This window comes from Apteryx mantelli, chromosome 6 (assembly GCF_036417845.1).
Source record: "Apteryx mantelli isolate bAptMan1 chromosome 6, bAptMan1.hap1, whole genome shotgun sequence".
Lineage (NCBI taxonomy): Eukaryota > Metazoa > Chordata > Aves > Apterygiformes > Apterygidae > Apteryx > Apteryx mantelli.
The window spans coordinates 15,046,292-15,074,085 of NC_089983.1; the positions used below are offsets into that span (position 1 = coordinate 15,046,292).

A 27,794-nucleotide genomic window follows, 5' to 3' on the forward strand; every position below is an offset into this window, starting at 1 on the left:
GCCTCACATACTATTCCATCCTCACCCACAATAAGAAAAAGACAGAGGAGATTTTGATTCTGGTTTAAAAGTAGTTTGGACAGCAGGCAAGATATTGATGTCTGGTCTACAAACAAGTTCAGATATCTCCTCCTATGAACATCTATAGAACTTTTCCCTTAGAACAAACAATAGCAGAGTTGTACTGTTGTAATTCTGAAATCAAGGGATTAATCCTAGCCCTTTCTGTTTGCATATATTCGTACAGGATAGTAATACGGACTGATGTCCACAGTGTATAATTTTGATGGAGCAATGACACAGCTGCTCTTCCATTCCCTCTCATAGGCTGTCAAGAGAATGGCTCAGAGAACCTGTTTCACTGTCTGTTCTTTTTTTGGTGCAGTCCTTTGGCAATAGATAGCTATCTTAAATATGGGAAATGCAAGAAGGAGATGGTAATGTAAGGATTTTTCATTCATGGATAAAATCAGGAACAAATAACCTCTCTGTGAATGGTGATGAAAGAAATCAATCCCATACAAGCCACCACTCCTGTGAAGGAACAAGTGGCTATGAAAGAGGACTAGAAATTCTGTAAAGAGACATTTCTCTGCAGTGTGCAGTCAGCTCCCAACGCTCAGAGATGAAGCAATGGAGCCTGAGGTATTGTGAAATACAGTGCCTGCAGGACATCTTTTTATTCGCTACTAATTCTACACTGAGAAATAATGGCCATGTGATCTTTTTGGTGCCAAATTGTGATGCTTCCAATCAAGTAACATTTTGTTGATGTCAATTAGAATCTCAGCTGACTGAGAACAGAGTAAACAATAAATCTATTCTCTAGGAACTAGTTCTATATTTTTGGAAAGTCAACACAATGCCTGAGCTTTATTTTGAAGGTTTAGATGAAATTTAACTATTATTTATACCTCTTATTGTCCTTTTGTATCAGATGAATTGTGGTCTCTAGACTCAATGTTTCTTTACCATGAGAACATTGTTGGGTGACACAGATGAATCTCTCTCTGAGCTTTTTCTTGATCTACAAACTTGTCCAGAAAAAAAGCAAGAGATGGAACAAACAACTAAGATGTGAACCATATCAATTTAGTTTATTGTGCATTGTACCCTCATACACAAATTATAATTTTTGTTTGTTTGTTTAATCTGAAACTCATTTAAAAGAATTTTTGGTTCAAGGCATGAATTAAAAAAAAAAGTCAGAGCTGGAAAATTTCCCCAGAAATACCATTATCTTCATCCACAAGAAATTCTAGTAGCAGAGGTTAACCTATCACATATCTGGGTCTATGTGAACTTATAGGAGTGGTCATTTTTCTCACTATGGACCTGGCAATGGAAGGTTCCAGGTTCCTTATTTTGACACTGAATTATTTATTTTTTTGCTGGATGAAGGTAGGATGTTGGAAATCAGAAATCCAGGTTAATTGTTTTGTATTTAGTCAGCATTTATCAGCCAGATATGGTGATACTCTTTCTGAAAGGAAGTATAGTTCAGTGGATGATATTTTATGTTGGTCCAACCTGACATGTAGGAATTTTTCTCTTTCTCTCTCATTCCTGCCTGTGGAGATTATATTTCCTCTTTTTTTGGAGAGAAAATTAGAGGTATTATATTGTAAAGGCTCCTTTTCAAAGAAGTTACCTGATGGTAATAGGTTGCATTAAACCCAACAGAAAACTTCATGGGAATGATGGCAATCCCTTTCTTTTTCCAATAACTTTTCTTGTTAAATTCTTCCACTGTTGCTTTCCTGCTGTAATATTCAGACTTGTCCAAACATTCTTCCCAACATTTCCACAGATTCTCTGCATCAAACTCTTCTTTGAAGGCAGTTAGGTTAATTCCTTTGTACATGTTTAGTTCCCTAACCTAAAACAGCAAGCAAATTTACACAGTGTTGAAAAGAAACATGGCCTTGTATAATGACATATTATATATTATATAATGACGTATTAATATAATTAATATTTAATTATATTAAGCATAATGACTTATTCCTTTCTCTAAGGAAATTGCTGCCCAAGTGGCCTGATTTTTTTGCACACATCACATATCCATGAATTTAAGTGGTTTCAGTGGGATTGCTCACATGAGGAAGGACTGCTCAAGAGAGAGACGACTGGTAAACTCAATTCTCAATAAGACTAAACAAAAAGCACAGAACAACATGGAGCCAGGTGAAAAGCTCAATAGTGATGAAAGAAGAGTAGAATGGACTTCTGGTAAATCTCAAGGAGACCTTTGAAAGTGGGGAGACAACAGTCATAGCATATAAAGAAACCTTGGAGCAGCTCTGGGGAAGGCACAAAGTCTGGGCAAGACCTGAGGAAACTATCAAAGGGCTGGAGCAAGGCTTGGGCTTGGAGGTAGCAGGTAGGTAAGTGAGAGCAAAAGTTAAAAATACTGTGTGGGCTTTGGAGATATGTCTGAAAGCTTACCTGAAAGGTGATAAGGGAGAGGGAAGTAAATGGGAGAGGGAAAAGATTCAAAGAAATTGGGAGAAGACATGATGGTTGGTATCCTAGGAAAGGAAAATGATTTATAAACCACAGCTTAGATATACATTGGTACATACAAAAGAGCAAAAGGTTACACTGGACTGGGCAGTATGTAAGGAAAGGATAGAACTTGATGATAGGAGAGGAATGGCAACAATTAAAACTGTTGAGAAACTGGATCTGAAGACTGTGGAGAAGCCAGAAATGCCAGCCTGGTACTGAGATGACAGGAGTCAGCTAACTAAACTGTTGATAGACAAAAACAGAAGAGGGAAAGCATGGACAGAAAAGATGGAAAGTCCAGTTCAGAGAGGCTGAGATTCAGGTGATGGCTGAACATACACAGAGAGATATGAAACTGGACACACAGCACAAGAGATTACACTATTTTGACTGGAGTTGGTCATACCAACAGGACTCATCAAACATCTTGGAACAGATTCTTGGCCAGGTTTTTCTACTGTTATTGGGATTATATGAGGTATTATTCCATGGAGGCAGAGGTGCTGAATAAAGTACCATTCAGCCCAAGTAACATTGATAGATCTGGCCCTATAAAAACAGGCTTAAGCAGAAGGAGCTTGCAATAGTCTAGGTCCTAGAATTCTCTGTTATGCCACGTTTTATTTGGTAATCTTAGTTCTTTTACCTTCTCATGTGGTAGGCCAGTCCGGGTTGCCACAGCCACAATACAGGTCTCCTCAAACAGACCTGCTTGGGGAAACCCAAATCCTCGGAAAGCAGTATTAGAAGGCAAATTAGTCTTGCAGGCGTGGCCCCTGACTTGAAGATTAGGGATATTATATGCATTGTCCACTTTCAACACAATATACTCAATCACCTGTAATAAGAGAAGAGATTACAGTTGTTCAGATGGTTCCATTTCTTTTAAAAAGACAATGAAACCTGTGATAGACACTCAAGAGACCAATGAGGCATAGATACTTTAAAGGTGGAGCAGAACTATACTAAGGAGGCCTGTTGCTCTTCTGTTGTTTACCCTAATGTAAATAAAGAGAAACTGCATTTAAGTCAGTGGAATTACAACAGCATAAATAAGCATTACTGAAGGAAGAATCAGATCTTCAGTTTGGGGGAAGTGAAAGAACAACTTTATAATAATATGCTACCTAATAAAACTTCTGCCTTGAGCATGTTTCACTGAACTTATAGATCTGAATTTGCTATGTCTAATCTTGCCTGACAGTAGATACTGTTCCTCCTTAATGGGATTCTGTAATCCACATCTGGGTTACAGATGCATTTCTACTTCAGGCAGGTGAGAGATATACTTAACAAGAATAGACACATCCTTAATAGAAACAATTTGGAACAAAGAGCTTTTATTTTCATTTTGTGACCAGTTAAGTCAGTATAAGTGGTATCAGTGAAGAAGGACTTACCAACTCAGATTCATCTTTTGTACAGCCACCATTTATATAACACTGAAAATCTGCTGCTATGATTCTACCATCATTCATGAATCCAACCTGTAATAAAGCAACCAATGCACTTGTGGTCTTTTCTTTGATTTATTTCAAACTTCTTTTTGTAAATAAGCTAACCAGCTTACAAATACAGCATGAGGTTCAGACTACAGAACAGAATGGGTATTTTACCACTGAACTGGAAAAAAGACCTGCATGGATTTCTGACTATAGGATGGTATCACTTTGGATCTGAATATGCAAACCAGGAGCAAAATACCTGTGAAAGCTACAAATCATCAGAACATCTCATCTGCCCACGAAACTATTTCCCCACCTGGATGTTCACTATACTGCTACTCACACTGAATGTGAGAAGCTTGATCCCCACTGTTTTTCATATGAAGGGAGACCAGAAAGAGGATGACAAGATCACTAAAGAAAATATTAAGCAAGATAATGCTTCCACTACTTTCTGACAAATTCCATTTGTAATCATCTTTCATCCAGATAATTACCTAGACAGTATGATAACACGAACCAAAACTGCATATATTTTACAGACGACACACTTAGAAATATCCACCAAATTTAAAATAATTCTAGTTCTGGTTCTTTCCCCTTCAACTTTAAAAACTGTAGTATATGTTTGTTTATTTTAATAGTTTATACAATATCATTTAAAAGGGAACAATCATAGAAAATTGTGTAATAATTGGGGCCCAAATTGTTACATGATGTAAACTAATTCAGCTCCATCAGGATTAAGGGTAGGAAAACAAAAGATAATGAATATTACTGATGGCTAAAAAAACCCTGCATGGCTGCATGGATAGGATAAGAGAGGGGACTGACAGAGACAAGTGGTTTATGCTTAAAATAGTTAAGCTGTTCATGCAGTTTCATGCAGTTTTTGCAGTAATTGCATCTAGGTAAAGGAGAGGTTAGGGCTGGGATTAGATTTAGGATTTAAGAGATCAAGGTCAACAACCCTTCTCCTCCAAAATTGTAACCATTATCCTAATTTTAGGGAAAAAAATGGGAAGTTACAGCTACATCAAAAAATATGAACTGTAAGTCTGTGGAGGCTTACAGAAAATTCATCAAAAAGGATAATTCCTTCTTTTTTTCTCCAAAAGCATAACCTTAGTCATCACTCATTCCTAATTTTCATCCTAGCTTCAAGATACCAAGATAATGAATACAGGCACCTGAATTAACATGATTAATTAATTGCTGCTTCCAACTAATGCCATACCTAAGTATCGAGCTCCATGTAAGATTTGTCAGGAAAATAAACTCTCCACTGCTTCTTTCCTCCAAGCCTAATCCTGCTTCTAACATCAGCCATAGGACCCTCAGGTAACTAATAACTGAAACTAAAGCAAACATAAACTTTTACCACTTTCAGTAGCTTTGGGATTCATAGACAATTCATCGAAAAAATAAAATGTTTATGTCTACTTCTACCTCTCACAGCACTAACCATAGTCTCAGAGATCCCTGGTTAACAGGGATCACCACTGAAAGGAACCATAAGCCATATGCCCCTTTCAACACCACCTCAACAAAGCTTGGAGCCTATACAGTATTTTGTTAGAAATAATACTTCATCATCACTTCTTTTGCAAAACCCAACCCTCACTCTTACTAATTCCTGAGTAAAAAGTATTTGCTCCAAACTAAACATAAAGCATACATCCCATTGAAGAGCTATCTTCCTTCTAGCACAGAGGCTCATGAAAGATCGTGTAAAAAAACCAAACTCCACACTTCGTTTTTTCCAACATCCTAACCCCAAGTTTAAAAATACTCTAGTAAGCAATATCTGCACTAAAACTAAACATAAAGCATACCTCCTTTCCAATATCTACTCTCCTCCAAGCTCAGATGCCTATGTAACTTAGGAAATCAAACTCCAGAATACTAATTCTCAAACACTGTGACCTTATTCTTCCCCTAGCCTCTAGAATCCCCAGGTAGCCAGTATGCATACAAAGTTTTTCAAAAGCTAGAATTTCCACCAGAAGATCTTACTGCTATTGTCTTTACATGACTTGGCAAGGTCGTCTTTGCTTCTTTTCCTTAACATACTTCTAATGCTAAGCTTGGGCTCAGCAATTCTTGATGAGTGACATCTAAATCAAAAGTTCAAAATATATGCCAAATATAAGGACTATGGGACAGGACCTACTATCAGTCCTCACTATAGCTTAAAAGGTCTCTGTGAGATTTAGCAAGAAGCCAAAGTCATCTTGCTTTCATTTCCCTAGGAAAATAGAGGGGGACATTGTCATTCCCTAACTCAAATCTAAATCTATAGTAGGGATTCTCAGTTAAAAGGTAACTCAACCAAAATAAACCATGAGCCAAACGCTGTCTCTCCAAGACAGCTATCATAGTTCTGCAAGGGCCCGTGCAAGGATAAGAAACCCTAGGCTTAGAAATACTGAGGCAATTGATTCCTTCAGCAAAACTAAACATAAGCCAGGAGCCCCTATCAACTGCAGCCCTCATCCTACCTTTGGTATCTGTGTAAGACTCATGAAAGAACCAAGATTCTCATTTCTTCTTTTTCCCAAACTTCACTGTAATGCTAATAATGCCTGCAAATTAGCTTTAGAAATACCTGGTAGCCAGTATCTTCAACAAAATTAAACATAAGATTTCCATTACTGCTTTACACCCTTCCGAGATGCCCATGAAATACTCCAGGAGAAAACAGACATCTCAGCCCTTGTTTTCTTCATTTTATCTCTAACTTTACCCCTAATGCTACCCTCAGCGATACCCAGGTAATGAATAGTTGTACGAATACTGAATATAAGCCTTCTCCTTTTCTAAAAACCGAGCTTATCAGGATTTTGAAGTTCATAGAAGATTAAGCAACAATCACTTTCCATCCCTTCTTTTCCTAATCCCTATCCATACCTGCAACCTAAATCCTAATACTAATAATGATCCTTTATCAATATCTGCCAATAACCTACTAATAAGCAGAAATTAAAATAAACAGTTCATCACTTACAACATCAACCTTCATCTCAGACTGAGGAAGAAACTGTAATCTTTATATTAGGCTTATCTTCAGATGTGTCTGGGTAACAACTACATGAAATATCCCAGCCTGGAAGTTCTGAATGGTTAACACACATAAACATATGCAATGCTAGGATGTGCGATCTCTACAAGACTGAGAAAGAAACCAAAATTCTCTTTTCCAGTTTTTCTCTAGCCACAATCCTAATATTATTCCTTGCATAAGACATAAATATATATATATATGTATGTATGTATGTATGTATGTGATCTTTATATGCTGTAGAAACTCTTCACTCAACTGCACTAGCCTTAGTTCCTGAAGTCTTTGCAAGGTTCAATAAGAAACTAACTGCTCAACCATTTTTCCCCAAACAATATTCCTAGCCCTAACCACATATTTTATCCCAGATTCAACCATAATCAGGTAACGGATATCCAGAAGAATATGAAATACATACTCTATTGACATCTGTCTGTCCTAACTCCCCTTCTTTGTCCTGTGGTTAATACAAGATTTAATAAGAAGTAAAACTTACTTTTCCCAAATTTCAGTTCAAAGCCTAGTCTAACCATAACCATAATCTAATAGCACCATCTCAGAACTCATGCAAGGTTGGCATTAGGGTTAGGATTTCAGAAAAGAAGGAGATTGGTTTCATGTTGTGTCTTACTGGTCAATAAAATGATTTGCCTCAGAAGAAACTAATACCCAGTAATTCAGCAAAGTATCTTCTCCTCTCACTCACTTTATATTTTCCGAAGAAAGGGTGCCGTCCACCAGTGATTAACATATCCATATTTCTTTCAAGGACAAAACGAACTGGACGCCCAGTCCTAAAGTGAACATAAAAAAAAAATTCACTTTTATTACAGCCTATACATGCAGATCACAAAGATGTTATATGGCTAACCTCTTAGTGGTGACAGTGGTGACATGTTTTAGGATAAAAAGCACTTTCACTAAATATCTAGAAGAAATTCAAGCCATTGTGCCTGGGAAAAGCCTGAATGGTTGGGTTTTGTACAGATCAGCCCTGAGAGAAAAGGCATGGAGGCTTTTGTTTTGGCTATCACATAGTAAGTGAATTCCATTGCCAAAAGCCCAGACTTTCAAGCCTCTATCCAAGATTAACTGCCAAAGAGAGAAGAAAGGCATTGTATTCAAGCCAACTCCCCAGTAGAGTTGAGGATTAAAGTTTGCTTTTAATTCAGTCTTGTCATCTCTAATTTGTTTCAGTTAAATCACTGAAAAGGACTTACTTGTTGGCTGCCACTGCTGCAATTACAGCAAAGAAAGAAGGTTTGGTAATCTTCCCCCCAAAGGCTCCACCAACATGTTTCATGTGGCACATAATCTTATTGGACTGGAGGTTTAAAGCCGAAGCCACTAATTCCTGCAAAAGGGAACATCCAGGATTTTATTGAGGATTGTCATTTGCCTACCAAAGTACATTAAAAAATGCCTGTTTTCCATGGCTAACCATATATTAGAAGCTAACAGGTCTAAGAATCACAGGCAGAAAACTGGAGTTGCTATAGATATGAAAATTTACTTCAAACAAGTGAAAATGAAAGCACAATCTAGTGGAAAGTAGATATGGAACAATAGCTCCACAAACTACTTTGAGGATCTGATTCCAGATATAATAATCTCTACCTAGAACTGCACATTGCATTTGCAGCTAGATATAAAGCATCCACTAAAATACCAAGCTGAATGGAATGGAGTGGTTGTTTACAGCATGAAGGAGGGTACAGCTAAAATACTGATAAACCACTGCATTCTGAAAATACCTCCACAGACAGAGCTGCCAGAGATGCAAATAGAGGCTTGACTGAAAAAGGAGTTCAGGATCAGACTTGCACAGCTGACAGGAAAAGCTTAAAATTTGCAAGCCAGTGATCAACTGTAAAAGAAATCCTAACCATGCAGAAATTAACATATATTCATTGAAAATGTTTATTCTGCAGGCCCAGAATTCAATCCTGCATTCAGCTAGGATCTGTTAACCTTTCTTTGTCAATATTATTTCATATAATCCGTATCTTATCATTATTTTCATATTCATTTATCATTATTTACACACATGGCCCCATCACCATTAACAGAACAACTTGTATGAGCAATACAACTCTTTTTAAAGCTGAAGATGCTCATTCCTGCAAAAAGTGAATGTCCAATTCATGCTTAGAGTTGAGGATTCTCTCTGATTTTAGCAGGGTTTGGCCAGTATATCTGAGACAGAGACAGAATTAGGCTTTTCTCAAAAAAAGATCAGAGCTCTATTATCTGTCCTTTGTCCACCCCATAGTTATATTGCTTATTATGTCCACACTGCACTGGATAGTGCAAATAGCATCCTGCTCACAAGACCCACTGTTGCATTCAGTTTCATCATTAGTGTAGCTGGGCCTCTTTATTTTTATAACAAGATCCAAATCAATTCATCTGAATTGGGAACACCATTAGGGAGTTTCAAGAGAAGCACAGAAGCCTGAAAGCAACACTCTTCACAAGGCCACGTAGTTCAGCTTTAAGGTTACTTAGAAAGGGAAGAACATTAATGCTTTGTTTTACCTGTACATCTGTTGCATGCTGAGTTGACACATACACATCCATTTCTTTATCCTCCATTCTTGGAATAACAAGCACACTGTTCGTCTCCAGGTAAAAATGCTCCTGTCCTCCAATATGCAATTCACCTGTACATTTATAATTACAGGAAAATCTAAGCTGGGTTTCATAATCAAATGAACAGGGAGGAAATTTATATATGCCTATATATGTATAACAGGGAAAAAGAGTTTCACATAGAAGAAAAATAGTTTCATTTATTTCTGATTTCTTTGTATGTCATGTTTACACCTTGTGAGAACATGTGTTTATTAGGAGGAAATTAGTCTGTTATATCACCTAATTCTTATATAACTTTTCTTTCCCAAGGTAAGATCAATATCAGTTTAATAGCTGATACTTTTTCCCCTTCAGGAGGCTACATCTCATCTACTATAACAGGATTATAACCTATCCTCTTCTGAATCACACCGTGAGGGAAAACATCGCTTTTCTTGTTCTTTCTTTCCTATCCTCTTTGCACCAGTGTGCCCTTCTCCTAGTGCACTTTGTTCAACCCAGTCTTGACACTTTCCTTTTGTACAGTTCTCCTTACAGAGAGGAAAATCAGTTAGCGCAGCACAGTACAGCAGAAAAACGAATTCTGTCAATTCTCTGTATGATCTTAACTTTATGCTACTCTTGGGTCTAACACTATTTCCCTAGCAGTTATTCCTGAAACACGTTTGTGCAGAAGTAGTAGGGATCAGAACTGAAGCCACTAGAGGGTGACATGACCTTTGTTCAGGAACAGTTAGAAAAAGTCCACAGGAGAGCAGAAAAAATCATCAGAGGTCATGGACATACACGTAGAGATTGACCAAACTGAGTTGGCCCAGCCTAAAAAAGAGAAGGAAGATATGAATCGTGAAATACATGGAAGGCTGCTGCTAAAAGGAAGCGAACAATCCGTGCTACGTGTTCACAGCAAGAAGCATAGTAGTACTTAACTTGCAGCCAATTCAGTTAGCTGTAAGGAAAACTCTTCTAATGACAGGAATGCTGAAGCACTGGAATAATCTGGGGAGGCTGCATAGTCTTCATGTCTGGAGGTCTCCAAGAACAAATTAGATATACTCAATCGTTCTTTCAAGAATAATACAGATAGAATTGATACTGGAAAAGGAAAAGGGACTGATGGCTTGCTAAGTTCCCTTCTGTAGTGAGAACACCTGCGGAAGACCTGGCGAGGAGTCAGTGACTGGCAGAGTACATGGTAGCAGGCACAGTGTGTGAAACTACACACTGACCTAATTCCCATCAGGGCCAGGCATGCATATTCCGTTTTGTCAACAACATCTAGCTGCTTCCCAGACAGTAGCTTCTCAAGGTTAGCACAGTTGAGATAAGGAAACAGTTCTAGTAGATTTAAGGGGCCCTTAGGAACAACGAGTTGAGTCCCGCCCGTGCATCCGACCCGTGAGTCATGCCTGTGCATCCGACCCGTGCCTCCAGCAGCCTCCTATCAGTGATCCCTCCTCGCAGTTCCCAGGGCTCCCCATGCAGTCTGTAGTGTAAGTCCTTTATTAAATCTATCCTGTTTAATCCCTTATGAACCTTGAGTGTCTCTCTCCACTGTTATCTGACCCTCTCTTGCCCGCCCTGCAGTCACACCTTTTATGATCAAGCAGGTGTTAATACATGTGTAGTTAGTATTCAGTGAAGAGAAAACCTCAGCTGCAGAAATTTGAGGAGTGATAACAGCAGAAAGTAGGTATGGTAATATATGTCATAAGAAAACAATCAGAAAAGCACATGAGCAGGATACATGCATTATCTAGGCTTTATAATGTGGTCAGTAGCAAATTTCAGTGCTGCATTCAAGTGTCAGAAACACAAAACTAGGAAAAGGGTTAAAACTGGCCAAGCCAGTGAAAGATAAGTACTATATATATTGATATCATATATCTTAATGTCTTTTACACAATCCCACAGACCACTGTCATAAACAAGTTGAGAAGTACAGTTGTCCGATAAGAGATACAACTGGTTGAAAACTGCACTCAGAAAGCAATTTACAGGACTGGCTGTCAAGCTGCAAGGATGATGCAGGTGGAATTGTGGAGGAGAGAATGTACAGATAATATCAAACTGGTAAAGGCTGCAAAGCCCTTAAAGGACTGGTTCAGATTTCAAAGTGATTTTTCTACACTGGAGAGATGGCCTAAAATCAATGGGATAAAATTCAGTACAGGTACCTGACAGTATTTAAAGTACTGCTGAACAAGATCTAGCAGGGATTACACAGGAGCTCAGCTTGACTATATATCAACAATTAATACTGCCACAACAATCCTAACCTCGTTCTGCAGTACTAATGTTATATAAAATTTCTGGGAGACTCTGCTTGGCATTGGTGAAGCCTCACCTGAAATATTACCCTAATGAAGTTGGATGTAGTAAAATTAGAGAGAATTGAGATGGGAGCAGTGACAATGATAAAGGTTACCAAACATTACCCGTGAGGAAGAGATGAGAGGACATTGTTTAGAGAATGAATCTTTAAAGTTTGCAGGAAGGGGGACTTAGGTTAGGTGTTAAATAAAATGCATATTAATTGTAAGGACAGTTAAGTTCTAGAACCAGCTACAACAGGAGGTTGTAGAATATTCTTCACAGATGGTTTTTAAGCACAGGTCTGATACCCATGCACAGGGTATGGTCTGGGGGCTCTGGATTCTGTTTAATGTTTGAAGATTGTGGATTTAATGAGTGTGTGAGTGTTCCTCCAGAACAGTTTACTATGATCCCCTTATTTCTGGAGTTAGTTCTAAGTCAAGCAGTCAGTTTAAAATAGGATAGGTTAAGTTAGCTAATAGCCATAAAACAAAGCCTTATTTAGCTGTAATGTTTGACCTAGGAGTAGGGCACTTCATTTGAGTTAGCTGATTTCTAAGACAAGGAAATGGTAGAATTTAGTCTACATGAGCTAGCAGGTGTTGACTAAGCTTTATTTAAACTCATCCATTTCATCTCCCTTCCTAGCGAAGGAAAAAAAATCAACAACAGAGTAACTTTTGTTGAGAAGAGAATAGAAATTTAAATTTAACCACCAGCTGGAAGTAGTCAGATTCTGAACTAGCAGGATTCCTCCCCTCTCCCATCTCACACACTGCATGTATGAACTACCTTCTATGATTTCATCAGCAGACTTAAATCCTTTCTCAATATCTCCTTTTTCTATTTTTCTTTCTTCAGTAATGTACGAATTATGTTTTATTGAATCCTGCAGAAAGAAAAAACCCCGCACATCAACTGTAATTTAGACAGTCAGATCATTTTTATATAGTACACTCATTCATCATCCATACAATCAGTTGGACAGATGGTGGTAGCTAGGTACTAGAAGAGCAGGACAATTCACCACCACCAAAGAGAGCCTCTGTTGTTTCCTTTTTCGTAGTTCATGTCATTCTCTCTTTCCTCCAGACTAGAAATACTAAATCTCTGTTAATGACATTCATAGCCTTTGAAAAATATTTCAGAATCAGACTGCTTGCTACTAAAAACCTGCCAGACTTGAAAATGTTCAGAATATGAATGCAGGATGTGTGATTCCAGAACTTCTGCAAACATAAACTCTCAAAATTAATTCTATACTGACCTTCTCCTGCTGGGAATTTGGCTCCTGGAGGCATGAAAATGCTCACTTAAAACTTTCCAAATATTCTTTAGCAGAGTTTCTATCTCATCACAGGTCTACAAAGATCAGTCTCTGACACACGGATGAATAGGTATCTACTAAGCAAATTTTATACTTTAAAAAATAAAACTTTGGAGGAAGTCTATACACTTTTTAGTCATCATCTTGAAAACAAAAACTCACATCTCATGCGAAAGAAAAGATAATACAAAGTCTGGCAGAGATCTGCATGAGAAGATAAATAGTGAATGAGATGACTTAAGAGCTTTACCAGACAAGGAGGAAAAGATGGATTGTTACCTCAATGGTCAGAATTGGCTCCAGATCTTCATACACTATCTTCACCTTTTCAGCGCCTTGCTTTGCCTGAGTCACTGACTCTGCAACCACAGCACAGATTATCTGACCAACACAAATCACCTGCAACAGACCAATGTATTACCCAAGGAAAAAGTGTAGGAGTTGTTACCTTCCTGTACAAAAAAGTGTGCTTTGTGGGAATAGGTTACACTCAATTCTTTCCATTTAAAATATTATCCCAGTGCAGACCTATCTTCATTAGATGAGAAATGCTATTGGTATCCCTCATCTGCTGCAATGTTTCCAGCATTAGGAATGCTGCTGACATCAGCAGTCATGAACATTTCTCTTATGTCTGTCCTGAGGTGGCCAGGTAGTGTACTAAGTAAAACATCCTCTGGCACAGACTGCTTTCCTTGTCTCTGCTAGAAAAAAAAGGAAAATCAGACAGGAAGGAGAAGAGAGGTAAGAGCAACACACTAGGAATTATGCTTGCCCCTTTCTAAACACCAGGCTACAGTGTCACTTGTGATGGAGACATAAAGCCTGGGACATTCTGTATGGTCATGCAGGCTGCATTTCTTAGCTCTGCTGATATTCAGCATTAAGACACAGAGTGTTGCCTCTCATTGCCATATTCTCATGTATAAACTGGCAATTAATTTCATATTGAATCCAGCTGGGAAAAATCTCACTTTATTTCTCATCCTCAAAAGTCTCAAATGCTATGCCTATTTCATCTTTTCTCAGAAGCCACAGCAATCGCTCATTTAATAAGCGCTAAAGAATCACTGATGATTCATTTAAAACCCAAGTGATTTAAGGGAACTTCGCATGTCTCTCTCACTGGGGAACGGTAATTCTGTACAGCCCAGCCTGCCCAGTACTGCATTAATAACTCTTACAATCATTCTCTTTTCATTGCAACAAGGACAGTAGCTGCAAAATCACTTTCTTTTTTGTTATTAACTGAAGCAAAATGTCCAGTCACACTACCAGAGCAAGAAATACCTTGTCTTCTGCAAATGCTTGCTCATCATTGCCATTTTCTCCTGGAACATCTCTTGCTGTCACCACATCAACCACTCCCGGCACCTGAAGGGCCTCTGATGCATCAATTGATCTGGAAAGTAGAGCATAAACATAAATGAATACAGTACATGGCACAAACATCTCTAGTGTAAGCAATTCCATGAACTTCAGGACAGAAACATAATCCACTTGATATTCTGAACAAAGATCTCACAGAGAAGAAAGTGGAAAAGTGTTGATTAGCATATTCAGAAAAAAATAAGTAGAAAGCATGAGCATCTGTGTGTGAATAGCATAAAATAGCTCCTTAAATTCTAGTCCCAGCACATTCAAGATCTAAGAATATATTTTCTTTCTACACTTTTTGTACTGAAAGGGGTGAATACATTAATATGGACTCTTCTGTCCATATCTGACACCATCTAAAACACACAGTAAGGTAATTCTTACCTCATTTGTAATACATACCTCATAATGTGGCCACATCAGAAGAATAAAAAAAAGTCTTAATATACTTATGTGTGTATATTGCTTGCAACACAAGCATTCAAGTTTAAATACCCAGGCCTCCTGTTTTTGCTGTCGTGGGCCCTTCTCTTCCAATATAAACATCATTCATATGAACAGCAATGAGCTGTACAAAGAAACTGCCCTGCAAATTCAGTCAACTTCAAGTGGTGATGGCAGTGAGGAAGACTACGTGATACAGCTACCAGACCTTCTGGAAAACTGGGGAGTGAGACACTGTTTGCTACTGAGTCTATGACAATAAGCAGCTACTGTATTTGAGGTGTGTCAACAGATGCATGCTTTCTTGTTTCAGTCAGTAAAGCCATGCATTTAAAAAAAATACCAACTTATGTTCATTCTATGAATTACTGTCTCAGGCACCTCTTCTCTTTTCCAACCCTCACTTGATGAAATGAATGAAGGTGCTTAATTAGAATGATGGAAGTGTGCTGGAAATATGTGGTGAATCATGTAAATGGCCTCATATTATAACATTTCTCTGAAAGTTTTTTCTTACTTACATAATATTTGCATGGGCTTTAATACTGGTTACCACAGCCAGCGAAAGTTCTCCATCAACTGGACGAATGTCATCAATGTAAACTGCTTCACCAGTGGCATGCTTAATACCAGACTGGTGCATGATGGGACGTCCTACAGGATCTTGTGACGACTGTCCTGGGTCAACATCCTGCATAATAGGAATGTGTTATCCTCAAGTCAGAATAATAATTATACAAAGCCTTACTCACAAACACTTTCTGAGATCATTTTGTGATTATTAAATCCATGTGGAAACCATCTAGATTTTATGAAAATATTCATGGGCAACATTCGAAAGCTCTAATTCCATTTTTAGAATTTTTGGTATACTGGCACCAATGTGTCCTGATTGAGGCCAGAAAAATCTACTGTGTTAGATACTATTCACATCTCTGGTAAATGGCAGTCTCTTCCCCAGAAAGACTGCAACATATAAATGGAAAAAGCAAGAAAAAGAGAGGTAAGAGGGACAAAATGACTTGTCCACACAGCGGAACTGTGGCAGACAAAGTAGAGCTGAAGTCTTCTGAGTGAATATCAGCTAACCTGTCAGCTAACCAGTCTGCTGGGAGCATACTGCTTCTCATAGCATACTTCAGAAAAGAGTTTAGCATCACCACTGCTTCAAAGAAACCATATTTCATATTGTTTACTTTGGAGAAAACAGTATCTGAAACCAAGGCTATATTCGGGGATCACTATAACTCCTCGTCCATCTTCCTAGAAAGACAGGTAAATGAACATTCTGGTCAGCGTCAACTAAACTAAAAAGCGTTTTCATACAAGCTTCTGCTTATTAAATCCCCATCAACAGTCCTGTCTATTACTTCAAAGACAGCCTTATATTAAAAAAATTTCAGACACATGTAGTGAAAACATGGCTTTGGTGCTCTCTGTTGTTGAACTGCTGATAATACATTTCGCATTAACTTGAAATAGACTATTACCAGGGACAGTTGAAAATCTTCCAACATTTATGTTTTGACTGGGCTTTGGCTGAGTATAAAATTCTCTGTAAAACATATATTTCTCCTTAAAAAAAGGTCAATTTATCAAAGAACAAAACAAATTATTGGGTGAAGGAAGCACTGAAAAGTTGTGGTGGAAAACTGATAAGAAGTGAAAGTTTGAATTTTAATGGTTTTTAATTTTCCAACAAAACAAACACTTGTGTGAAAATTCTTGATGAAATATAAAAATGCTTTTTATTGAAATCTTCCACTGAACAAACTTTTTCACATGCCAACCAGCTATCCCCTTCATATTGCAGCTTTGTAAATGAATCATTGAGGCTTGAACTATCACAGCGATGCTGCAGCAGGTTGCTCCATTTATTTTTACTGAGACCCACTGGATAGTTTAACTGAGATCACTAAATCTTGCTGAGGTCTTGCTTAGCTGAAAGCTGTGCTCCTGTTTCAGCTATGTCAGGATAGCCAGATGCCAGACAACACCCTGAGTGCATCTGCACCCTGAGAGACCAGGAAATTTATAAAAAAAATAAAAGATTTCCCACAAGGTCAACTGTTTAAGCAGCTTCATATTACAATTAGTGGTGACTTAGGAATGAAAAGTTAAAAGGCCACAATACTCATTAAGATAGTGAGTCTATGGCAGTCCCGGCTACAAACACACCTCACCTGATAGACTTGGACACCCCGAGGAACACCACTTTGTAGCACTCCCAAGGCACTCTTCTGCTCCTCCGAGAGCTCAGCATACCTGAAGGGATACTGAGAGAAAGGTGATATCAGACCTTTATTTCTAAAACTAAGCTCTTCCCTTCATGTGTTTTGAAATAAAGCTTAGCACTTTTACCCTTCCTTCTCCCATGCCCAGATCTTTAAAAAAAGTGGAGATTTTCTGCAGCCTGGATGCTGCTGTGGGTGTGCAATGCTTGCCCGGTGCTTACCATCCAGTGTAAACCATTTAATACTTCCAGGTAAAATCTAAAAAGGAAGCTGACAAGCAGAGTCCTTCTGTATTCGACTTTCCCACCCAGAGCTGATGTAGAGAGAGAAATTTCCTCAAGCACCAGTTTGCAAGCTTCGCTCAGCAACTGATCATTCCATTGCCTGGTAGAAGAATAGACTGGCATGAGCAGACATTTCTATAAATAACACGCAGCTAAAGCTAATGTGAAGTATGTTGAAAGTAGTAAGTGAACCAGCACAAGGTATATCAAGAAATAACCTATTGTTAGTGAAGGCTTGACAAGCAGAGGTTGTGAGAAGCTGATGCTGGGATCTCCACTGACAGAAACCAACAGACCCCATGCATCACACCATGCCTCCTGCTTTTTGCTTAAATACATTAAACCATCCAGTACCTTCCTATAAGTTTCTCACAGGACTTTCTTGCACTGACTGTAGTTGAGCCAATGCCTCCATATAAAATACTCAGATCTACAATGGTGTCTGTGCCTGGACTGAAGATGACACGCATTCCAGAATTCACTATGGATAGAGCATTTTTCCGACGTTCAGCCTGTCTGAAGGCTGAAATAAAGTCATCCTAATGGAAAAAAGGCAAGGAAAAATTCCATCAATGGCAGAAACTGACCTTGTTAAAAGAAAATAATTTACTATTCCTTGTATTTTGGTTGTTCCCATTGTCCAAAGAAAGAAGCATTTTTAAAGAACATTTGCTAGAATTAGTGTTTTAGTTAACATTTTCAATCTCTCTGAAGTATCAAGCTGATCATAGACAGACATAATGAAATGGGGCCATATTTGAGGTTATCCATATGCAAAACATGTCAAAATTTAAATTTTATCAACAGTTTAATCACTTGTCATTAATGACTTCAAAGTGCTAGAAGAGCAGCCCTGGCATAAGCCACTTTATATATGGCTAGTATGTTCTTTAAATTGAATTTCAGCTTAGAACATAGTAGTTTCCACTCCAGGACATGGTGGCAGTGCTGTACTAAGGAACTTGATTTCATGAAGATCGTACACTTAGGGACTCTACACTTTATACTACAATAATGGCATTTACAGAGGGAGGTACTTGAAACAGCTGGACTTTTTAATGTCAGGAATGTCCTTCTGTTCTGAAGCCAAGTCTACATATTCTAAAAGAAAACACAATAGCAGTTTCTTTCATGGTCAGGTGCAGAGGACTCCCCTAAAGAGGGGATATAAAGTGCCCTTTCTGTAGTCCCAGGAAAAAGCTTCAGATTCAACCATTCATTTAGATCTTCTAAAGAAGGGACCAGCAGGTTAGATCCTTCACCATCAGTATGTGATACTCCCATGGCAAATGTAAGATTCAGGATTACATGATCAATTGTGAATCCTGTTGGAGATGGAAAATCTTCTCAACAGGATTTGTATCTTTGTTTCACTGAGGCAACATTCACACCAACATACCCAAAATCAGAAAGCCATCAACTGAAAGGAACAAGAGTGAGAGCTGACAGCCAGGTTTCCATCTACACTGCTGTTCCTTCACTTTCTGTTGACAAATCTTGCAAAAAAAGTGTGCATGTGCCTTTTCATTTATCAGCAGAACTAATCAAAGAGGCAATTCAAATGAAAGTGAGTGGCAGAAGCAGCCTCCCAAGAAATGGTGATGAGTTAATTTCCTGTGGTGAGGCTGCTGAATCTCTCATGCTATTCATGTGACAGCTAGTTCTCTTTGAAGTGACCTTTTGAGTTCACCAGTAGTGCTGTTGTCTTCCATTTCCATGTATTCCAGTAGCACTGACAGAGCTACTGTCATTTTCTCTTCCAGGCTGTTTGTCTCTCAAATCACCACTAAGGCTTAGTTTCTGGCAGCAGAAGCACTGTTGCTGCTACCAGCACAGATTACGCTATTGCGAATTTTAAGCTCATGGAATCTAGTTTTTCACGGGAAATCTACTATGGATGGCCAGCCTCTGAGAGGCAGTAGTACTCCTCCAGTATGAGGTCAGGTATGTTCACAATGCTGTGTTGCAACGGGCAGCTACTTTGGTGACAGACTCTCCTATTCCAAGATTGGCAGACTCCTGTGGTCACTCCCTCATCCACTCGAATCACAACATACTTGCTTGCACTCGGGTCTTCCCTTACTTGCCCAGTAGTTTTCCTCACATCCACTAGAGGGATATCTAAGAACACAGTTACCAACGACACAATCTCCTCTGCCCCTAACCTCTTAAAGCCACATTCTGCCACCCTTGCTCATAGCACTTAGGACTTTATATTGTGAGTGGTCCCAGAGACAGTCCCAAGACTGTTCAGGGTGTAAATCACTAATTACTTAGTGAGAAGAGGCCAGAAACGAGCTTTTTTTCTGACGACTGTGTGACAGCATGGCCTTTTTCCTGGAAAGATTCAGACAGCCCAAATTTATGTGTCTGGATGGGGCACAAATGTACATGTAAGAGTGAAAAAAAAACAGTGAGAGGGACCCAAAGAAGTAGAAGATCATGGCTGGATGGATGAACTATAAGAAGAGGTGACACTGGGAGGCCAGAGCCTTCTGAGCTGTTTACATAGCAATAGTCACCTGTATGTTTAGGGGCCAAATTCAAAACCCACTGAAGACAATGGAAATATTCCTAGTAACTATACTGGGACCTGAATGAAATCTCTGAAATATCACACAAATATTAGCTTAGTATAAAGCTGCATTGAATGCTTCTATCACCCAATATTTAGACTGAAATGTACAATGCTTTTCATCTTTTGGGGGGTCTTCTTTAAGCTATAAGGCAATATGACACTGAATACATCACAAAATATTAAAAGCAGTCCAGAAAAAACACCAGAAACCTTACCTTCTTAGAATATGGGATGAGAACAGAGACAATGACCTCATTTGGCTTAATGTCTGCATGCTCACAGCCAGCAAGAAACTGATCATTTAAAAGAATCTGTCGTTTGCCATCTGTTGGAGAAAACTGTAGTCTATTATTGAATGCAGAGCAAGAAAGGAAACACCTATGCTTTGCAGATTCAAATTTCATTGAATCTATGCAAAAAAAAAAAAAAAAGCTAGAATGAGAGTGTTGATACAGGACAATACTGTCCTCAGCATTCTAGGATGTTAGAATCTTAGAGTGACAATAACCTTCCAAAAATGTTGCCATGAAAATTAAATGAATACAAACAAACAAAAAGAGCTAAAATTTTCAGTGAGTACTGTTTTCAATGAAAAATACCAAGAACTCCAAAGTTCTGCAACGCAATGGCCTTAAAAGCACGTGGCCAGCTTTATTCCAGAGCTGGTCTTAGACTGCAAAATTCTTTGGGTCGGAAGCTGATCTTTATGATAAGAAAATTTATGGCTGGAAATTTATGATTGGAAATTGTCACCTACAATCATATTTTTTGTTGCACTGCTCTGTCCATCTGGAAAAGATATTTGGCAGGGAATCTCCATCTTACCTTCTGATGCCAGGTTGAGGACAGATTTGCCAACTGATAAGATTGGGTTCAAGTCCCATGTCGATCCCCTGCTTACAATGTGTCCTCCTAAAGACTTTAACAAACAGTGAGGTTATTTTTCAGGCTTGTCCTTCTCATGTAACAGAAGTCTGTATCATAAACCCTTGTTAGTCACTTAAAAGTCCTGTTGGAAGAATTTAAATTTGCTTTGTTCAATCTTAACTGAAGTTCTTTTGTATATGATTTAATTTATTTTTCTCTTGCAAAGTCCTGTCTCATATCACCTTAGCTAAGAGAGAGTCCAGGTTAACCCTTCTGCCCAAGAAAAAAAGAGACGGCCATTCTCTTGATTAAAGGAAGAAATACAAGGTACTGAGGTAAATGAATTTTAAAGAAAATGTCAGGGATAGGACCAGAGATGCCTTATGCATGATGGGTAAATAGCTATGTGTCCACAGTCAAGCTAAAGCATGAGTGGCTGCGAGGTTAGCAGTATCTTGTCAATGTACTCCCCATTTTTTAATCTACTCAGTCTTTCAGTTCTGTGCTCAACCAGTCAGCAGGGATACCAAGAGTTTCAATGGCTAGTTCTCTGGATATTTGCCCCTGATGACTGGCTTCGGACTCTTTATTTCATACAACTTTTGTGATGGTATTGACTCTTTAGCCTTACCAGCCATGATCCCAGCCCCACCCAGCTTTCCTCTCTGATGCCATATATTTGTAAGTGACATTCATACAGATATGTCTGTAGTGTTGGCTTATTTACTGTCACTGCTGAATACATACAGCCATGCTCCTGATCTGTTCTCCAGCTAGAGTTCTCAGCTGCTGCAAAAGAGCTTGGAAAATCTTTGTTTTTTCCTCTGGTACTTTTGGGATTGTCTCCATCAGGGTGTCTCTAAGCTGGGCCAGGCGGCAGGCAGCTCCTATTACTAGCCCTGAAATCAAATGAGTTTAAACAGTGAAGTCGTAGTACCACACTATAAATGTGACAGCTATACGACTGACAAGGCCTCTAAACATTTGCTTTTGTACACAGCTTTTCTCAGCAGGATAGCAAAGAGAAATGATAGTAAGATGTATTCCATACTACATGCAATAAGAAGCATAAATACTATTTGCTTATTCAGTGATGTTTCCCAGTATACACCCATATCTGAAAAATATTATAGTGCATATTGCACATACCAATGCATGTCCTTTTTTTGTGATGCATACCCTCAAAGACGTGAATAAGAGTTTGACTCATTAGGATGAAGGATGACCAAAGTGTTGGAATCCTCCAGGACTGAGTACTGAACACTTGATCATGCTTCCATTAATATCAGAGAAGCCACTACCCTGGACATCAGTGTACCCTTGAGTAAGCCTGAAGAAAAGTCTTCAAAGGTTGTGAAGAGCTTTTTCTGAACAAAGCCCATGCTCTAAAGTTATCTTTTATTGAGGTGTCCTTAAATGCAGCATTGCACTGATATATAATAATTTGGAAATATTTATAATTCATTTGCTGCCACCTAAAATGTAAATCAGAGCAAGGAAAACATAACGAGAGAAAGAGTCAATTGTAACAAAATGTTAACTTCTCTGATTTTTAACAGCTTACTTTTCCACAGAGAAGATGATACATTTCATACTTTTGCTACAGATGCCTCCACTCACTGAAATGATGTGCCTACTGGATTGGATTCTCAATTGATGTACATTAGCACAGCCCTTGTGACATCAGTGCATCTGTGATAATTTCTACTAGCTGAGAATACAGACCAACCATTCTAAAGAAAATCTTTTGATATTTTGGATTGGAAATCTATGTCTAAATACTTTGGGTTGACAAATCTAGCCCTAGCCTAATCAAGGTTCTATGTTTTGGACTGCAGAATTTATTGGATCAGTGGTTGTGATAGAAGGGCATATCACCCCTGCAAACATAAAAAAGTAAGGCTGACTTAAGGTCTTTCTCTGTGTTTGCTGTCTGTAGAAAATTGAGATTTGAACAAAAATATTTTTGCAGAACAGTCTCATAAGTTGTCTGTCAACATCCATTGTCTCCAGACCATAGGTGAGCTGACATACTGATTAGAGGGCTTAGTGAAATGACTCACGTTTCACACCAATGAGAATCAACAGTTCTTACTGCTTCTGGTGTCTAAATGCAAAACTCAAGTTAGTTCGGTCATCACTGTTCGTACCATCTGTAGAGGCAACTTGGAGACTTACCATTGTTTGTGCTACTCACAACATGCATTTCTGGAATCCTAACAGGATGGAGAATGAGTGGATGATGGACAACATTGACATTTTTGTTGAGTCCTGAAAGGCACAGTAGGATAGCATGACTAGAAAACTGTTTAAAGAATTAATCATCTTCCTTGACATGGAGCCTGTAATGTGCAAAACCACCATAACTAAGCGGTTACAAACCAGTCCCTACCAATAGTGAAAAATGCCATCATTCAGTGCTCTTTACACAAGTTCCCTTTGCTGGGCAATGCACAGATACTATAAACTCCAAAAGGTTCTCTTTGGGTCTGTCTCCTTATTGTCCCAACAGTGAAGGAAATGCTCTTACCAAATTCCTCCCAACTGATTACTCCCTCAAACAAAAAGTTTAGCAACAATTTATAAAAATAAAAAACTGCCCATAATATGCAGAAATTAGCAAGTGCCTGGACATCATGACATATGTGATTACCCTGCCCTTTTCATAGGCAGTCTTTTGTTATGCTCAAGCTAATGCGGATGTGAAACTGGCTTCCACCAGTGTCAGTGAGTCCTTCCTTATTCACACAAATTGTCTCTCTGAAGTTACTGGAAGAAGTCTGGCAGCACAGATCCTGGGCTCAGGTGGTGGTGGTGGTACTAGTCTAGTCTAGCTGCTGACATGATGCAAAAAATCAGGGGAAATGACCTACATACTGAAGCACAAACATTAGGGTGCATTTAGGATTCCCAGAAGATAAAATGTAGAATTACATGTACTGGATAATATAATCCCTGTGTCAAGTGATCTTTTGTCCTTCCATACCCACACTGGTGTTCCCCAGAACCAAAGATGCCTTTGGATACTTGGCTTTCAGCTCCAGAAGCTCCTTCAGGCCAGGGGGAGAAATCCATGTTGTTCTCTTGCCATGGAAAATCAGAGTTGTTCTTTGCTGCTCTTGAGCCATTCTCTGTGGTGGAAATGACAAAGATTTGGTACTTTTGACTAATGTCAATATAAAGCACCATATAAAGCACCATATTGAACACTGTCACGATAGACAGTGAGACATTAATGGGGCTTTTCATCTGAGGTTCCTGGAGTGCTGTACAATGCTGAGCTTTTATTATACCTGTATTATTGCTAGAGAAACTGAGACAAGAACCAGTTAAATGACTTGATAAGAGAAACACTAAATTAGTGGTAGGGGAAGATTAGTCTTGTTATTTCCTTTTTCCTGCTCTGATCACTCAGAAAGACTCTTCTGTATATCATGTAACCAATAGAGCAATGTGACTGGATTTTTGCGGGAGACCAGAATGCCAAAATCTCACTGCGTATGTGAGAGAATACAAGAAGTGGGACCCAGTCAAGGAGGATCACTGCATCCACTTGCTGAGTGGCTTTTATCTGCAGTACTATCTCCAGACAAGTTTCTACAATATGTAAAATGTTTTCTAAAATTAAAATAGCTGCTGTCCCACTTGTCTGCAAGGACTAATCTGTTCAGAAAAACTGTCTCCTTGAGCTGGTTGATGAGTATTCGCATTTTTGTTTAATCAAAGGGTGTCTTAGGCACCTCCTGTTATATAATGCTAAATTAATCCCTTTCTTTCCCTGGGACTATCATATGTGTTGTTTACATATTCAACAGGTGCCATGTAGAATCATGCCTTCAGAATGTGCAAAAACAAACACTGAGAAACACCTGTCTCTGCAAACAATGCAATGAACAAACGGGCCAGCAGACAAACCAGAGAAATGTTGCACTATGGGCTGGCCTTCTAGGTAAAGGACTTGCCCGAAGCACGTGTAAAAGGAACTATTTGTCTGTGGAACCAGTCAGAATCTTAGCGGTGTAGGCACCCCTCCCGCCAAAGAAGAATCTGTCACTAAGTATTACTGTACAGGTATCCTCACAGCTGCATTTCACATGCTTTTTTCCAGTATTCCAGACCTTTAAAGCATATTCACCATGCAGGTTTAATTTCTAAACACAGAGCTTAATGCCCAACATGTTCAAATTAACAGACAGCTTGGAACTCCCACAGGACTTGAGCAAGCTCAATCAAGAAGCAAGCAAGAATCAATCAAGGTCACTTGAAAGAGCTCGAGTAGCCTGGAGAAACAGTCTGCTTCTCCTGAACATGCAGAACAGATGACAGCATCATCTCCTTTCTGGCAGAACAGCTTTTTGAGCCAGCAGAGGTTTAACAGAGATCTTTAATCCAAAGATAAAAGTTGCAAAATGCCCATTTAATACACACAGTCTTAAAGCATGAGTCTCTCAATGGCAGGTCAAGGCAAAACTGCCTTCCACTTCAAGGAGTCGTAGAGGAGCTTATGCCTTACTATGTGATCTGCACTGAAAGGCAATCATTAAGCAAGGAAGATGTCCTCTATGACTGAAATGCTTACAAAGCCAGCTGCCTCACAGCAAATAATATTCTGTAATGCTGTAACAAACCAAAGAACCAGCTTATGTTTTCTTAGGCCCCAAATGAACTTTTGTGTCCTCAAGGTGGTTGTGGGAATGGGAATGTTTGCAAAAAATGTGCAAACAAGGAATGTCAAAAGAAGCCACTGAAACATGAGGGGAGATTTAAAAAACAGCCTCGACCTGCCTGCTCAGATTCTACTCAGTCTGGTCTGGATAAAACCTATTCTACCATTTTCATCGCTTTCTTCTCTTGCCTCTCTCTGCAGCTCATGGGGCACTTTCAGCCTCCTCCTTTCAAGCTTCCATCTGTCCTTCTGTGACCCTCCAATAGCTACATCAACAAACCTTTTCTTCCTTCCCTCCTCAGATCCTTTGCCCTTCCTATGGATCTGCAGCCTTTCCTATCCATAACTAGAGTCCACGCTTAGATTGCCAGGGTCTATATGCCTGTTGGAAAAAAATGGGTCCTGTGGTCTCTTGAACCCAGCAGGGAATCACAAGACAGAAAAGATGGAGAAGCTCATTTGGGAACTTTCCAACAAAACACTGTTTTCCACAGAAAAGGCCAGTTGGTCCAAAATGAAATGGTTCTCATTAAGGAGTTGTTTTGGTGAAAGCCTGGAAGCATAAAGTTTTGGTTCTAGAGAGGCAAGCAATTTCTTGTTTGAAAAATGTGAGCTGTTGATGATAATGACAACACAAAAATTATCAAAACCAAAACACCTCATCATATTTGACTCAAACTGATCTTTTCTGTTTATCTGAGGATAAAATTTTCAAACACATCTTTCAATTTCACAAGTCCATCATGATTTCTACATCTGTACCAACTCAGCCATCCTTGCATGATAACAAAAGTAAATAAGGAAAGATGAGTACTTCCTACTATTAGTTCAGGAGGAAATATAAATTCTTGTGTTGGATCCATGGGCTGGAATTCCTCTGGACTGCAAAGACCTGAACGCATCTGCAAAGAATTTGGGGAAAAAAAAGGAGAATTCATATTTTCAGAATAATTTACAAGTCTCCATCAATAGAAGAGATTCTTTGCTGAAGTGACATTTAGTTTTGACATCTTATAGGTTGAGCTGCATTCCAAAGTTCAAGATGTTAAGCCCCCAAACTATTTTTTAATGTTTAGTTCTATTATACCTATTCATAAGCTGCCGTAGACTACCATAATAATCACTCTCAAGTCTTTTCTTGAAATGCACCAAACCTCAGGAAAGACCTTGCAGTGTTTTCCTGAAACTGGTCATAGCAAATGCGTGGCAGGCATAATGTATAAAGTATCTACTGTGGGAAAATGCAGTGCTGTACAATTATGTTCTTTTTGTAATTTGTGCCTGTTATGGAGTTGTCTGACAGAGTGGGTTTGAGACAACAAACAACGAAGTAGTCCATCTAACCAGACAGACTTTTTTCTCCTTCAGTGTAGCTTCTCCACTCTTGTGTAAGCACTGCAAGAACTGAATGCTGACAGCATACTGTAAGAATTAACTTTTTTCTACTTATTTCCAGATATTTCTCTTCTGCTGAGGCCTCAGATAGAATCTTGTGAGGCTATGCATCTTTTGAGCTTTCAGCAAGGAGCTTATATGGAAGGAGATTCTGGATATCCTCTGTTTGCAGGACTGGTTATTTTTTTCTGCCTCATTGATTTATTCTTGGAATCAAAAATCTTGTCAGACTAGACAGCAACAGAATCTCAAGTATATCGAATAGGAAAAGAGATTGACATGTCCCAGTCTGAAGTCTCCTATCCCCTCCCCACACAGTCATTATCTCTGGACACTCTGAACAGATGATGGCCATAAGAACTATAAGGTCTGGCTCTGGATGACCTCGTCTACTGACTGACTCCATTTACATGATTGCAAAAAATTCTGGCTCTCCCTTTCACCATAGTCAGGTACCAGCTACTTGGACATGAAGAACTACAAGGAAAGCAAATCAGTGAAAGCCAAACAAGGGAGCACCAAGAGCAGGTGCTGTTTTGTAACCAGCAACTGCTGCGTTGCCAGATTTATGTTTCAAAATAACCTTGGCAACAGCTGGCCAACAATTTTCAGTTCTTAAATGGGCAGTGACAGTACACACACGTGCACAAACACACACACACATGCATCCTGTTACACTCCTCAGGGCTCTGAG

At 38.9% G+C, this 27,794-nt stretch overlaps 1 protein-coding gene across 1 annotated transcript in view; it reads right to left on the minus strand.

Annotated features, from left to right (window-relative positions):
- The window catches only part of LOC106492373 (aldehyde oxidase 2-like), a 47,710-nt gene that overhangs the window by 11,697 nt on the left and 8,219 nt on the right, over positions 1 to 27,794 (minus strand). Inside the window, exons 8-26 of the mRNA XM_013952177.2 lie at positions 26,527 to 26,607; positions 24,026 to 24,170; positions 23,218 to 23,310; positions 21,787 to 21,938; positions 20,998 to 21,091; positions 20,388 to 20,497; positions 17,949 to 18,133; positions 17,532 to 17,694; positions 17,260 to 17,352; positions 15,598 to 15,767; positions 14,546 to 14,657; positions 13,535 to 13,654; positions 12,721 to 12,817; positions 9,556 to 9,680; positions 8,238 to 8,371; positions 7,724 to 7,811; positions 3,912 to 3,998; positions 3,158 to 3,349; positions 1,652 to 1,879 (exon numbers count right to left, since the gene is read on the minus strand). Coding sequence (XP_013807631.1) covers positions 1,652 to 1,879; positions 3,158 to 3,349; positions 3,912 to 3,998; positions 7,724 to 7,811; positions 8,238 to 8,371; positions 9,556 to 9,680; positions 12,721 to 12,817; positions 13,535 to 13,654; positions 14,546 to 14,657; positions 15,598 to 15,767; positions 17,260 to 17,352; positions 17,532 to 17,694; positions 17,949 to 18,133; positions 20,388 to 20,497; positions 20,998 to 21,091; positions 21,787 to 21,938; positions 23,218 to 23,310; positions 24,026 to 24,170; positions 26,527 to 26,607 — 2,469 coding nt within the window. The remainder of the gene's footprint in view (positions 1 to 1,651; positions 1,880 to 3,157; positions 3,350 to 3,911; positions 3,999 to 7,723; positions 7,812 to 8,237; positions 8,372 to 9,555; positions 9,681 to 12,720; positions 12,818 to 13,534; positions 13,655 to 14,545; positions 14,658 to 15,597; positions 15,768 to 17,259; positions 17,353 to 17,531; positions 17,695 to 17,948; positions 18,134 to 20,387; positions 20,498 to 20,997; positions 21,092 to 21,786; positions 21,939 to 23,217; positions 23,311 to 24,025; positions 24,171 to 26,526; positions 26,608 to 27,794) is intronic.